This window comes from Parasteatoda tepidariorum, chromosome 3 (assembly GCF_982258835.1).
Source record: "Parasteatoda tepidariorum strain Cologne lab strain chromosome 3, Ptep-v5.0, whole genome shotgun sequence".
NCBI classification, from domain to species: Eukaryota; Metazoa; Arthropoda; class Arachnida; order Araneae; family Theridiidae; genus Parasteatoda; species Parasteatoda tepidariorum.
In genome coordinates, this window is record NC_141757.1 from 3066020 (window position 1) to 3081049 (window position 15030).

Here is a 15030-nt window from a genome sequence, read left to right on the forward strand (position 1 = left end):
GTTATAAATATGTAAAAAAAACTGCAGACATTTTTTTTTATTTCAGATAGATAAATTTGACGAATGTGTCAAAATACAGGAATCTTCCCCCAAAATAAGTAAATAATCTGGAAAAATTACAATTTAAACTCAAAAGCGATATTTTTTTATCACATATCAAATATACATTGTAATTTTTTATATTTCAGATAGGAAAATTTGAAGAATGTGTCAAAATTCAGGAATTAAAATCAAATTGTTACCAGACATGAAAATATGCAATATAAATAATCCGGAAAAATTACAAATTAAACTCAAAAGTAATTTTTTTTCTTATCACATATCAAATATACCGTATATTCCGGCGTATAACGCGCACTTTTAATACAAAAAATAACATTGGAATTTACGGGTGCGCGGTATACGCCGAATATAAAAAATTATAGTAGATTAAAAAAATTTAAATATTGAAAAATACTTTTATTTTAAAGAAATAACAAACCTTTACCTATATACTTTATTGATTTTCGTTATTACATAAATAGTTCATTATATTCGTCTTCCATTATTTCTTCAGGCGCGTCATCACAATCTGTTTCGTCTTCATCATCTGTGTTACCCTCACCCATAAATAAACAGTCTTCTTCTGATCCATCCATATTATTTGAAATGCTGCATTTTTTGAATGATTTTCTAATCATCTCAGGTTTAATTTCATCCCTTACTTTTAATATCCATTCGCACACTGTTTCCAAACTTGCATGACGCATAATATGTCCTCCTTTCGTAAAGGTTTTCTCGCCCTCCAACATCCAAGTGTTCCATTGTTTTTTTAAATTGGCTTTAAATAGTTTGTTTAAGCAGACGTCCAATGGCTGAACTAATGGTGTCAATCCGCCCGGAATAACTGCCATGTCGGTGTTACAGTCTTTCAACAATTTTTTTGTATTATCTGTAAGGTGGGACCTAAACATATCCCACACTAAAAGGCTTTCTGGTTTTCTATTGATACTAGACGAGATATTGCACATGTACAATCCAAATTTTCGTTCGCATTACACGAAGAGTATATCTTAAAATTTAAAAAAAGTTATTAGAAATTACGGGTGCGCATTATACGTCGGGGCGCGTTATGCGCCGGAATATACGGTACATTGAATTTTAAAATGACAGGACGGTGATAAATATTCAGAAAAAGATTGCGCTGAATTTTTGTAACCAATAGCACAAATTTCTTGTTAATTTATCAGTTATACCTTATTCCAATACGAAGTGTTACAAAATACTAATTTATACCATTAGAGTCAAAAATAATATTTTTTTTAACAAATATTACACCACCGATTGTCCATCCTTAATATCGGACTTTTGGGTATAGCTCGTTCCCCAGGAGTTGGCACTTAGCTCCGCCTTCATCAAGTGGTATGTGACGACACTATTTCGCTATTTTTGGAGAAGGCTGTGAGCAATCCTGAACAAGGTTGCTATTTGGCGATCGTATGCCAAAAATACTTATTTTGCAATGTTTATCTGCATTATTTTAACACTAAATATTTCATAAATTTGATGATACTTCTCTTTTGAGTGAGTAGTTTGTCCTTTACGAGACGTTTTGCTGAGAAAACAGCAGTTTCTAAATTTAAAATATACTTAATTAGCTAGAGAAACGAAAGGTATAATAGCAGATGATAAAGCAAAGTAAGTGACTGAAAAAGAATTTACTGTTTGTGATCGGCACGCATTAAGGGTTGTCTTAATTTCAAGCGCAGAGATGTTTCTCTTCTTACTCCAGCGGTGAAACGAACTCCGCGTCCGAGGACGTGGAGTTAAGTGCCAATTCCTGGTGAACGAACTATATTTCAAACTCAAATTCGGATATTTTAATTAAATTCCAGGCATTTTTCAGATTTTTTCCAGCGATGAAATTCACAGACTTATCTCTGTTTTGTGAGTGCCGTGAGTAACCATTATAGTTTTAAGTAACAATTAGGAATCAAAACTGCACTTACTTCTGCCTTTCTCTTGTACTGGCTAATGTAGTCATGAACATCTGGGTTATTATGGAGCGAATGCTGATTCAGTCGTAAATTGAAGGCTTCAATTTTCTGAAATTGAGGAATAAAGATGAATTTAGGATATAACAGGAAGCATAGTCAAATTTTTCAACAAATAATAAGCACCTTTTAAGCATTTTTCAAGCACTCAAAAAATATTTTTAAACACTTTGAAAAATATCATAATTTGACAGGGTTGGCAAGTTTTTGACAATTGATGGTTTTATCCAGTTTTATTGACAGTGACGAAGACAATGGCGAGGCACAAACGTTGAAATTAACAAGAGAAATGAAATATGCTATCACTAATAAAGAAAAAAAAAATTGACAATTTTTAGTTGGTCCCCGTAATCAGCAAAAACTCAAGAGATTTTTCAATTTTATTACAGAGGGCAGAAAATGAAGTCTGAAATTGAGAATCTCTTGCAAAATGCAGCATGGTTGCACATGAGAATCAAAAATCCTTACCACTGAATCCAGCTCAGTATACGCAAGTGTGGACCTGCAAGTATTTCATCATACTTGTAAAACAGATGGTGCTTTCATACACTACAGACCGGCGGTTCACCAAAATAGATTGGGGTTGAATCGATTGTGAAAACGTTGAATAGGACAGTGTCTTTTTGAATAATTTGTGGCTAAAATCAACATGGTAAAGAAAAATATTGCATTTCGGAAAAGGGAAAATTAAGCACTTTTAAAAACATCTACGGAAAAAAGCACCTTTACAGGCTCTTTAAAAAACGAAAATCAAAAATAAGCACCTTTAAGCACTTTTTATTAAGCACCCTGTATAAGAAATTGAAGAGAGAAAACAAAAAGATTTCTGAAAGAAAATAGTAGAGATATTTACTTTCAACACATCTTTAAAGCCTTGGTCTTTTATTTTCATGTCCTTCACGGGATCAAGAAGTGGCAAACCATCAGGAAATCTTTCTTGAATTGTCTAACAAATAAAAGTAATATTTAAAAAGTCAATTCCTACTTAGGTCAACAAAGAAAAAAAAGGTTATTTTAGTTACTTTTTATTAAACAATTACAATTTTTTCTCCTATAAAAAACTATAATTAATTAAATTTAATGAATGAATTAATATTTGAAAAATCTGTATTAATATCAAGTGTCATCCGCTACAAGTTTTAAAAAAATGTATTTGAACTTAAGTGGATGAATAAAAAGTATTTTATTAATGATTAAGAATTTGAATAAGATATAGGGAGATTGTGAACTAATAGTAGGAAAAGAAAAAAAGATTTCTTTATCTTAAATCCTTAATATAAAGAAAATTTCAAATGGTGTTAACTTACTTGAATTGTTTTTAAAACTTGCATCCGATTATCAAGGGGTCTAAGATCTTGAGGGGTGTAGGCACGCACAGAGCTGAACTGTTGTATTAGATCTAATTTTACAGGAACAACCTAATAAAGATAACCAGTTAAAAATTAGGAAAATAAAATTGGTGCAATAATATTTAATACAATATAGTTACCAACTATTTCTTTTGTAAGATTTTATTTTTTAATTCTTCGATTTATAAATTTAGTTTAATATGATTTTGACTATCACAAATGTTCAGATCTCTGTTTATATTTTCATCCAACATTCTTTCGTTATCATAGGAGAGACTATAGTAAACTCCTTATGTGGGTGCTCTTTCTTTCAAAATTTTTTCTCTTATCAGAAAATGTTCTGTCCAATGTGGAATAATCATAGAGGAAGTACTTTCCCTTACTTTTAATTTTTATATGTCTGCTCTCATAACGGCAAACAAATAAATATGTATGTTGTGGTCAATTGCTTTCAATTCGACTTCACATAATGCTGACAGACCAGAGTTAACAAGGTTTAGGACAGACTGGATTAAACCAGAGTCTAAACTGTCCTGTCTGAAACTCTTTTATTCATATTTTGACATAATTTTTTAAAAAAATAGGGTGAAAATTAAAAAGTTAATTTTTGGACAAGAAACAAAATTTTTGTTTCATTAAAAAAGTAAATTTTTATTTTAAATGTTGCATTATTTATTCTTAAGTAAAGACATTATTTATCAGTATTAAAAGCATATTTATACATATTTAAAGGTATTCACTTTTGTTATTCAATGAATTGTGCAGCTTCAAAAGTTATTAATCTTTTATTATCATATTATATTATTTTCCTTTAATAAGTTAAATTAAATTTTATAAAAAGTGTCAAATATTTATAATATCAATAATAGATATATAGAATTTTTACCTTTTACTGATTTTCCAAGATTTTGGACACTAACACAGTTTAGGACAGTAATAGATAGTAATAGTCTATGACAGACATTTATTTCTCCTCACGCATTTAACAACTTATAATTGATTTAAGAATACATAGAAATACTAATTAGTCACGCAATATTATGTTTTAGGTGTAATAAATAAGAAACTGCCTACAATTACAAATCAAATACCATTTCACTACCATTTGAAAAATTTATCCTTGGAAAGAGTAAGCAGCTGTGATTCAATTACTACATCAGTTATCTATGTAAAACCAGGAGAATATGCTTTTTAATTACAGATGGAATATATGTAAGTGTGTGCTAAAAATATTCTACAATTATACTGAAAGCATTTTTCATATTAATAAAAATATAAACTGGATAACACTCAGATTTTAAATTGCTTTTTTACTCTCAGAATTTCATACTTAGTTTAGGTATAATAAACTCCAAAAAAAATAGTAAATTAATAAGATAAATCATTGTTTTGGAAAGACTGTTTGATAAAGCTTATGAATGTAAAAATTAAACTTTTTATATTTTGAAGATGGGGCCAGTCACCAATTGGTCTTGGGGTGTATAAATCCTTTGCCCAGGCTTAAATAATCGATAATAAAAGAAAGAGTTTATATGTGTGCCTTGCTTCAGCTCCAGAATATTGATACACGAAGTTTGATATTGAAACAAAAATTGATACATGAAGTATATTTTCTCAAACATCAAATTAAATTGACATATTTAGCATAGATAAGTAATTGAAATGTCATGTAATAGCATTGATGATATTGCAGGGGTTCTGAAATGATTAATAATGTGAATCAAATGGTAGTAGTTAAATGGATATGAATCAAATGGTAATGGTGCAATGGTTAGAAGTGCCCAGTTGGCAACCTTTGACCATAGCTAAGCATGATACAGCATTTTCTGAGCTAAAAATATCATGTGTTTTTGTTGCCTAAGGCAAATTAAATATGCTTTGATTAAGATATCAATTATATAATCATTAAATATATATCAGCATATATTTTAATTACATATAATTATAAAGCTAAATTATCAAATGAATTTATCTTGAATTATTTAAAAGTTTTCATTTAAATGACAATAATTTACAATTATTTAACTTTTGGTGTAAAATTTATTGATTAAGTACAGTAAATTTTCAAAAAAACCTGGGACTTTTTAAGTGGGCCCACACACACACACACACAAAAACCAGCTGGTTTTATTTATGCTGGATCCATTTTGGCAAAAACTGTCATTAACCCTATAAGATTCTAAAACTTCAAAAGCTGATCACTATATGTTGAGTATTTAAATAGAGATGAGAAATATTTCACAGATTGTAAAATCAGCCATTTACCGCTTTAAAATGCTTGCGACAGTAACTTGTTTTAAAAACTCATTATCTAAAGTAGGGATGTACAACCTTTTTAACTGAAGGACTACTCTCACAGCAGGGAGATTACACGCATATTTAGTCATGTTAGCGGCAAATATGATAATTTTTGTATAAACATTAATGTTCTAAGCACTAAATATTTTCATCGGTAAACTTAATAACATGTTTGCAGAAAATTAAATACTTATAATCATTTGAATTTATTCAAAGCTAAAAAAAACTGATACTTTTTTTTTTAAACTGTTTTTATTTTTCACTATAATTAATTTATCAAATATATATATATATATATATATATATCAGAGCTCGAAGAAAGTCAGAAATTTTACCCGTCCCTGAGGACGGCTTGTCCAACAATGTGCCCGTCCTCCTTTGAAACTAACCCGTAGCTTCTAAATAAATAAAAATATAATTTTCTCTTATTTATTACAAACATTTATATAAATTGCACAATGAATTAGTAGTTACTAGGATTACAAATACTAGGTTGCTAATAATAAAACCTAGTATTTCCTTTATGAAATAATTTATTTCTTTTATGAAATAATTTAAATGACAAAGGTCAAGTTATCTGGAATGTCAATTTATCCGAGGGTACTTCGTTTCTTAAATTAAACAAATATGACGTTTGCCAGTTCCACAATCAAGCCAATGATTTACAGAGGTTTCTGCACAGAAATCTGAAAGGGGTTTTCCATTTAGGTGGATGTTCATAATTGCGTTTAACGCTTCTTGTTTAAGACCAGTACATAATGTGTATTTTTGTAAGCTCATTGCTGAAAAGCCTCTTTCAACCACTGCAGTACTCCCAGACAGAGAAAACATCAATTCCACCAAGCGCAGTATGTTGCTGTATTTCTAGATTAGAGGGTCATTTTAGAAGTGAGGCGCTAGACTCTTGTAAGATAACAAAAGTTGAAAATGTATCACGAATATTAATGGGAAAATGGCCGACCGCGCGGACGTCGGATTCGAGATATTTGTTGTCCGCAGGGAATTTTTGACCGCCGAGGACGGGCGGATGGGTGGTTTTTCGAGCCCTTATATATATGTATACACACCAAAAAGAAGCTTAAGCAAAAAGAAACAACAGAATGAAAGTGCAAAAAATATATGCATTTAATAGAGCAATATAAATTTGAATTAAATATTTTAGAAAATTTATTATATTTAAACAAAAATCACATTAAAATATTTATTTTTGTGTTCAGAAGCTCCCGTGGGCCACACATCGACAGTCTGCAGGTTGCGCATCCCTAATCTAAAAGAAACTTTTTAACTATGTCATTTTTTTTTTATACAAAGTTACATTCAACTACGCACCCTGGATATAACAACTTATTGTTATGCAAAAACATAATTTATCAGTATTAAAAGTATCCCTTTTCAACTCGTATTCGGAAGAAGGTTTTCATAAGAAGATGCGTAAATGTATGGAATACTTTCAACTCTTGTAAAATTTTAATTTAAGAATACAAAAAGCATGCGGAAAGCTACTACAAAATACGGAAGAGCTATTATATTTTCCATATTAGATACTGTAAGGAAATAATCACCTGCATTACTCCTTTTTCTCCTTTCTCCACAGGTTTAATGGAGGATGTAACTTTAGAATCCACACTGTCTTTAGAAACTTGAAGCAACACATCAACAACATAAATAACCAGAGAATCTTGTTTGTTTTCCTGAAAAGAGTTATTTACTGGTTTAGTATTTCAAAGAATGTTAAAAATACAAATAAATTTGCTGATAAATACCATGGTTAAGACATGTTAAACCAATATTTAATTATTTAACAATCTAATTACCAAAATTTAGCTATAACTTGTTTATAGTTCATAAACAATTTCAAGACATATTTCAATTTTATTATTTACTTACTTAAAAAGAGCTGAAACTAACAGTTATTATTGTAGGAGAGCTATTACAAAAAAATTTTAAAAAATAAATATTTTTTCTTCCCAGAAGTTTTATCTACTCACATACTCAGAAGTGATTGTGACCAACTAAAAAATCCTGAAAATTTCTGGAGTTAAATCATTAATGACGCATTAAAAAAAATTAATGTCTTTATAAATTTAAAACATTGATATTTTCACAACATGAAATTCTAAATAAATTATACTTTTATCTCTATTCATATTTAATCTAAAAGAAAAAATATTTACAAATGAAAGAGATACCAAGTATAAATTCTAGTTCTAATATTTATAAATAAAATATACAAGAATTTTTATACACAAATATGATCGATGATTTCCTGAAACTTTTGGACCTAGGAGTTCTGGATCGCAGTTGGCGAAAAATCCAGCCTTTTTTCGGAGCACAATCTCTGTATACTTCCAAATAAAAAAAAAAGTTCAAAAAACTTTATGTAGTTTTATATTTTTAGAAGAATTTCATATAGAATTCTAAAATTGTACATTAAGTACCTTCTTTTACATCATACAGACAAATAGAATAAGTACTAAAATTCGAAAAATCAAAATCTGGAATTAGAGGTGCAAGTTGACAAATCACTGTTTTTTGAAGTTCTGTGACTAAGGAAAATAAAAAAGCCATACTTTAAGTGTCTTACACTTGAAGCAATTTGATGATTTTAAACTATATGTATAATTTTGCTGCAAAGAATATCTGGGTTTTAGAACAAACAAATAACTTAAATATTTTGAAAGTTATTAAACTTTTTTAAAAAATTGCTAACATGGCGACATTTTTCCACCTAAATGAAAATTTTCAAAATCACTGCCTTATTCTCCAGTTTTTGTAAATTTTTATGGGCCCAAATAATGCTGCATTGGAGTAAGTTTTTATATATTAAACCATAAACGCTTTCTTTTTCACAAAACTGTGGCTTTTCTCCATATTGATACTTTGCACCCTTTTCAAAATAAGCGTGAATAATAAGCTTACAGCCGCTAGATATGTTATATTTGACCTATCAGTCACGAGAAACATTTGAAAATCCACAAATATTTTAAAAAAGCATATTATTCGCAAAAAAGCATAATTTCACATTACGACAGAGTCTTTGAAAAACAGCCTTAAGATAGAAATTTTCAAAATAATGGAAGCATGTCCTAAGCAAATAAGAAAATAACATGCAAATTTCCAATTTCAAAAATAAGATTCTGGTCACAAATATAAACTAATATATTTAAGACCTATGAGGATTCATTAAGAAATAAAGTTATAACAAATGTCACTTAATCTAATTATTATTTTTTTAATTTATTAGATAATAAAAAAGTTGCTTTACAATAATATGTTAAAGGTATGCCTAGTAACATGGTTGCTACTCAAATCTGGGAGGAAAAAAATTCCCGTATTTTCCCTGTGCGTATTATACAGTATATTAAGAGCACAATCACTATGTTTTTCCTCTTAATATACAGTGTATAAATTATTTATGAGCTGTGTTGGGCTAACTATACAAGTTATAATTGCCGTAAAAACTTAGAGCAAAAGGAACAGCTGAACATACTTAAAACAAATAATGTTAGAGAACTGGTTTAATATAGCTTAAATACATATATGGCAGTACTTTTACTTTCGTTACTTGTACCGCCGGTACAAGTAAAAAGTACGTACTTTTACTTGTACTTCGTTACTTTTTAAATTTAGTACTTTTACTTGTACTTTCGTTACTTTTTTAGGGAAAAAGTACAAGTATTTGTAACGGAAATATCGAATGAAATCGTTACTTTTTTCTAAAACTCGATAAGCTTTCTAAAGAAAAAAAAAATAAAAAATAAAAAAAAATTAAATTAAGAAAAAATACTTATGTTTTTTTAAATTTATAAAATTAATGCGCAATATATATGCATTCATAGCTGACTTCGTGTTTAAATACCTTCTGTTTCAACGTATACTGCATATTCAATTATTTTTTACTAGCTCAACGATCACAAAGCTATCTGAAACTCCGTGTTTGCTTTGTTTATGTTTGTGCTTTAAAAACACGTTTCTAAAGAGTAAAACAATTTTAAATCAATGGTAATTTAAATAAATAAAAATAAGATTTTAAAAATTAAAATCAATAGATAAAATTTCTTTTTCGTGCAAATCCATAAAAAGTTTAATATTAAGATTATATTTGATTTTAAAATTATATTATACGATTATATTGTAAAAATATATTATAATATTCTTCCGAATTTAAAAATAAATTAATATCCGTAACTTTCAAAATTAAAAATAATTATACAAATAACAACAATTTTGCAAAAACATTAAAGAACATAAGAATATTATTCAATAAAATTTTAGGTTACTTTGAATTTTCGATTTCCTAGAAATGTACTTTTAAATCGTTACTTTTTTTGTTCAGTACTTGTACTTTTACTTTTTACTCGTTACTTTTTAAAATAAGAACTTTTTACTCGTTACTTTTTTTAAAAATACTTGTACTTTTACTCGTTACTTTTTAAAAGTAACGTTGCCATATATGCTTAAATATCATCCTATTTGTACTTTGAGAAGCTAATATTTTTTAAAAGACAAAAATGAGAAGCAAAATTCCCTGCATTTTCCCTGCTATTTAAGGCAATTTTTAAATTCCCTGTATTTTTCAGATTTTCCTTGTTCTCCCTGTGGAATGGCAACCTTGAAAAATAATTTTTAAAAAAAAGAGATTGTAAACTTAAACAGGTTGCGGACTGGGATAAAATTAAAATTCCTTTGAAAATAAAGAATCAATTTGGATGTAATAAAAAGGAGATATTTACAGTGCATACATCCAAACACTAAAATAGCTCGTATAAGAATATAATAAATGAAAACCATTCAAATATTATGTAAGCATCTAATTTACTCAGTTTTTTCTGAAAGGGGTATGACCAAATCTAAAGTAAGACATTATTATCAAAAAAAAATTTTGAAAATGGAAGAAAAAAATTATTAAAGCAGTTTTGAAAAATAAATATTATAATCGAAAAAATTTTAAATCTCAAATACAAGTTAAGTAAAAACGTTAGAAAAAATTTTATCTACGATTTTTCAGAGGTAAAGATGTTTTAACCCCAGGAGGAAAAACAAATGATTCTTATAAAATGAATTGAAACATACATTTCGTTTGTTGATGGTTAACTTGGACTTTTATCCTAAAGTTAGATTACTACAGTAAAAGAGAAAGCAAAAAACAAAGGATTTCATAACTAAAGCATGGAAGAGTTTGTGATTTGCTTATTTTTGTTGACAAAGAAGGATGGATTTAAAATTTCCTAAAACATGCTTACACCCCTAAGAAAGCCTTCATGTATAGAACAATATATATATATTTTTTATTTATGTAGGAATTTTTTTCTTAAATCTCAAAATAAAATAATACATATTTTAATATTGGCAACATTCTTCTAATCTAAAAAGTATTATATAGTAAATCATTTTTTAAATGTTTGCTATTTGGAAATTACTTTTTATAATATCAAATTTTTATAATTACTTTTTATATACAATCTGAAATTCTAGCTAAAGTCAATCATTGTGGAATTTTTTTATTCTGAAAAAACATTTTCATGAGCGTTTATTACCTCCAATTTGTGAGAATGGCATTTCTTGACTAAAATTCTGCAGAAAGTGGGATAAAAGTTCGGTAGAAAAAAATATTTCGAAAAATTCTGCAGATAATAAAAAACCCAAACTTCTTTGCTTCCCAAATAAAAACACTCAAATAAAACTTTAAAAAATACAAATCATACCGAAGATTTCTTCTGATAGTTAATGATCATGCCCCATCCGAAATCTTGCTCACCGTTTTGAACCTGAAAAACAAAAAAATAAAATTTATCAAAATTAAAAATAATTGCACATGGGTTATAATTGTACATGGATAAACAAAAGGCATAAAACTTACTCTAACAAGCCTCCCAGGTTGGAAGAACGGAACACAATATTCAGGTTGAATGATGTAACTGTGGTACTCAGCAGAAAGTGCAGACAGCTGTTTTTGAATTTTATAGTAAGTGTCTACTTCCTCTTCTTTCTTTATTAATATGTTATCATGATTCTCTTCAAGTTTCCGTATTCCTAAAAGGAATTTTAAAAAAAAACTTTAATTAATAAACAAATATTCCTGCAAATTCCTGCTCAGGTCTACAAAGGAAAATTTTATTTTAGTTACGTTTCATTAAACAATTACAATTTTTTCTCTCATATAAAACTAAAATTAATTAATTATATTTAATAAATGGATTAGTATTTGAAAAAACTGCATTAACTTCAAACGTCATCCACTACAGTACTAAAAAAATGTATTTGAACTTGAGTGGATTGATAAAAAGTATTTTATTAACGACTAAAAATCTGTACAAGATATAGGGAGAGCGTGAACTAATAGTAGGAAAAGGAAAAAAAAAAAAGGCGTGGTATCACACAACTATAAAAGTACAGTACAGAACCCGTTATCCGGAAATCAGAAAACCAGAAAACCAAAAAACCGGAACGAAATTCGATTAATTTTCCCGCCATTTAAAAAAAAATATTTTCCTCATAAGATTTTAGGATTTTTTCTTTCTTTTTTTTTTTTGAAAAATGTTTACCTTACCACCATTTTGGAAATAATCATTAGCGTATTACTTCATCGTTTTTTCTTCTTTTAAAGATTATTTCCAACTATTTTTGTCTTTTTTAGTTGGGTTTAAGAATAAAAAAACGGCTTTTTGTATCGATTCAGAAAACCGGAAAAATCGGTTATCCGGAATGGCGATGGTCCCGATCGTTCCGGATAATCGGTTCCCTACTGTATAAATTTGGAGACGTGGACCATGGTAGATATATATGTTCAAATAGATATAAATGTTAGAAATTATAACTGATGTTACTTTTTAAAATATGCGGAAAACTGAATCGCCTATAGTAAAATTTAAAACGATGATTAAACCTTAACCATTCAGAAAATTCCATTTCGTTTTTCGCTCATCCCTATTTAATGAATGAATTAATATTTGAAAAAAAACTGTATTAATATCATATCTATTTTATTAATGACATAAAAAAGTATTTTATTAATGACTGAAAATTTGAACAAGATATAATAAGAGAGTGAAGTAATAGTAGGAATAGAATCAGTTCAGTGACTCTAAATTGCAAGAAGTTAAGTGATAACTCACTGTCATAAAGTTGTGGGATAGCGGAGTAGTTCTGAAATTGAAAGAATGAACGTTCCAACATGTATTCTGGATTTATTTCGTCCACCCGCAACAGATTCAACACCATGTTGTAGGTCAGGTGGAATGCTGAATTGATTGGATCTGGCAAACCCTGAAAAAAATAAATAATAAATGTTATTAATCTGATACAATTTGTGTGGTGGAAATACATGCGAGAACATCAACGATCATCTAACCTTAACGATGTCCTTTCCAGCAGATGGACTCATTTTCTCATCCACCATTAATATGACGATACCTCTTTCATCGAGGCCTCTTCTCCCGGCTCTTCCACTCATTTGGATGTATTCTCCAGACGTCAGCTGTCAATTAAAAGTAGTGGAAAATAAAATTTGCATAATTTGAAAATAAAATATACCTCACTTATTATTTAACAGGGTGCATTATTCAACTAAAAATTAGCACTTTTTAAGCATAGAAATTTTTTTTAAAAAAAAACTACATACATTACCAAAATGCAAAATAATTTTTAAAGACTTTATATTATCATGATAAAATAACTAGTTTCTGACAAAGAACTTTTTTTTTTATTATATTAGCCATTATAAAATGAACGAGAGATTTCTCAGTTCGAAATCAGAAGGTGGAAAATGAAATCTGAAATTGAGAATATATTAAAAAATACAGCAGAGTTGTACATGAAAGTGCAATAATCTCACTGAACCCAGCTCAGTATAAATGGCACATACAGACTGCGAGTATTGCATAAATTATAGGTGCTTTCATAAGGTATGGACCGATGGTACGACGAAATAGATTGTGGTTGGATGAGTTGTGAAAACATTGATTACAACAATGTTAAAAGCACGCTTTTGCATAATATGTGGATAAAATAGACATGGTAAACAAAAAAATCTCATTTTTGAAAAGGGAAAATTAAGCACTTTTCAAAAACTCCCAATAAAAAAAGCACCTTTAAGGGCTTTTAAATAACAAAATTTGGAAATAAGCACCTTTAAGCACTTTTCAAAAATGCTATGGACCATGTTTATTTATTAATCAGCTCTTCTGTATCTACTCCCAAAATATAGGGGGCAGCTGCAATCTGGGATCCCAATAGTTTGCTCAGGAGGGTGCCCCAGAGTTAGAACCAATTAATGTTAACTTTACTTCTTGCGTATTTCGCTATATCTTGAGAAATATTAAGCGAATTGAATATTTTTGCACACAATTATAACATTTGTTTATCCACAGATTATTCCATGTAAAAAAATAACTTTAAGAATAGGCAAAATATGCTTAATTTTAAGGTATACAATTTTTACTTCATTTTAAAGAAAATAATTTTGCATTGCAAAATACAAAATTTGAACGAAATCGGTAGAATAGTTCCTGAGAAGTTGAATTTCAAAAAAGTCAAATATTTAAAGTTCGACTTCTCAGGAACTACTTGCTCAAATTTTGTATTTCATATAACACATAATTTTTATACAACTTTAACAAATATACAACTTTTTTCGACTATTATTTGATAAAATAATATATATATATATATATATATATATATATATATATATATATATATATATTATATATATATATTATATATATATATTATATATATATATATATAAAGTGGTGGCCAAAAGTGTGGACATTTTTTGAAAGTTTCATGCTTTGCAACTTTGTGTGCTTGTAGAAGATATTAATTTTCACTTAAATACATATGTTTATGTATCAAATTTAAGGTAATTCAATTTAGAATTTAATAACAAAACAGAATTAAAATATCTGGATGACAAAAAAAATTATGCTCATTTTAGTAGAACAAACACAAATCGTTTTGAATAAGGATGTGTTTTGTAATAAAAGCGTACTAGCCAATCACAAACACTGTTCTTAGAAACAATCAAATGTCTGTAACTATAGTTAAGGTTATTTGGATGATAAAATAGTTATTGTTGTGGAAATATTTTGCGGAATGATGCATACTAGTACAATTAAATAGAGTATTGCTGTTTTTTAATATTTAAAGTCCTTTTTCTTTAAATTAAACTAATTTTAAACAATGTCATGAACAAGAAGAACTAATTGGACATCTATAAAAAGAAGCCGAATTGTCATATTGAGAGAAAATGGCCTCTCTTATGCTGAAATTGCAAGACAAGTTGGTGGTTCAGTGACTTGTTCTGGTGTACGAAAGTTCTGTTTTCGTTATGAAAAAACGAAATCAGT

At 28.4% G+C, this 15030-nt stretch overlaps 1 protein-coding gene across 2 annotated transcripts in view; it reads right to left on the reverse strand.

Moving 5' to 3' along the window:
• The window catches only part of Mtr4 (exosome RNA helicase Mtr4), a 70645-nt gene that overhangs the window by 16209 nt on the left and 39406 nt on the right, over window positions 1-15030 (reverse strand). For both annotated transcript variants that reach the window (XM_087158598.1, XM_087158599.1), the window contains exons 14-21: window positions 13032-13157; window positions 12796-12946; window positions 11541-11713; window positions 11386-11448; window positions 7243-7371; window positions 3341-3451; window positions 2887-2979; window positions 1989-2084 (exon numbers count right to left, since the gene is read on the reverse strand). In XM_087158598.1, coding sequence (XP_087014724.1) covers window positions 1989-2084; window positions 2887-2979; window positions 3341-3451; window positions 7243-7371; window positions 11386-11448; window positions 11541-11713; window positions 12796-12946; window positions 13032-13157 — 942 coding nt within the window. The remainder of the gene's footprint in view (window positions 1-1988; window positions 2085-2886; window positions 2980-3340; window positions 3452-7242; window positions 7372-11385; window positions 11449-11540; window positions 11714-12795; window positions 12947-13031; window positions 13158-15030) is intronic.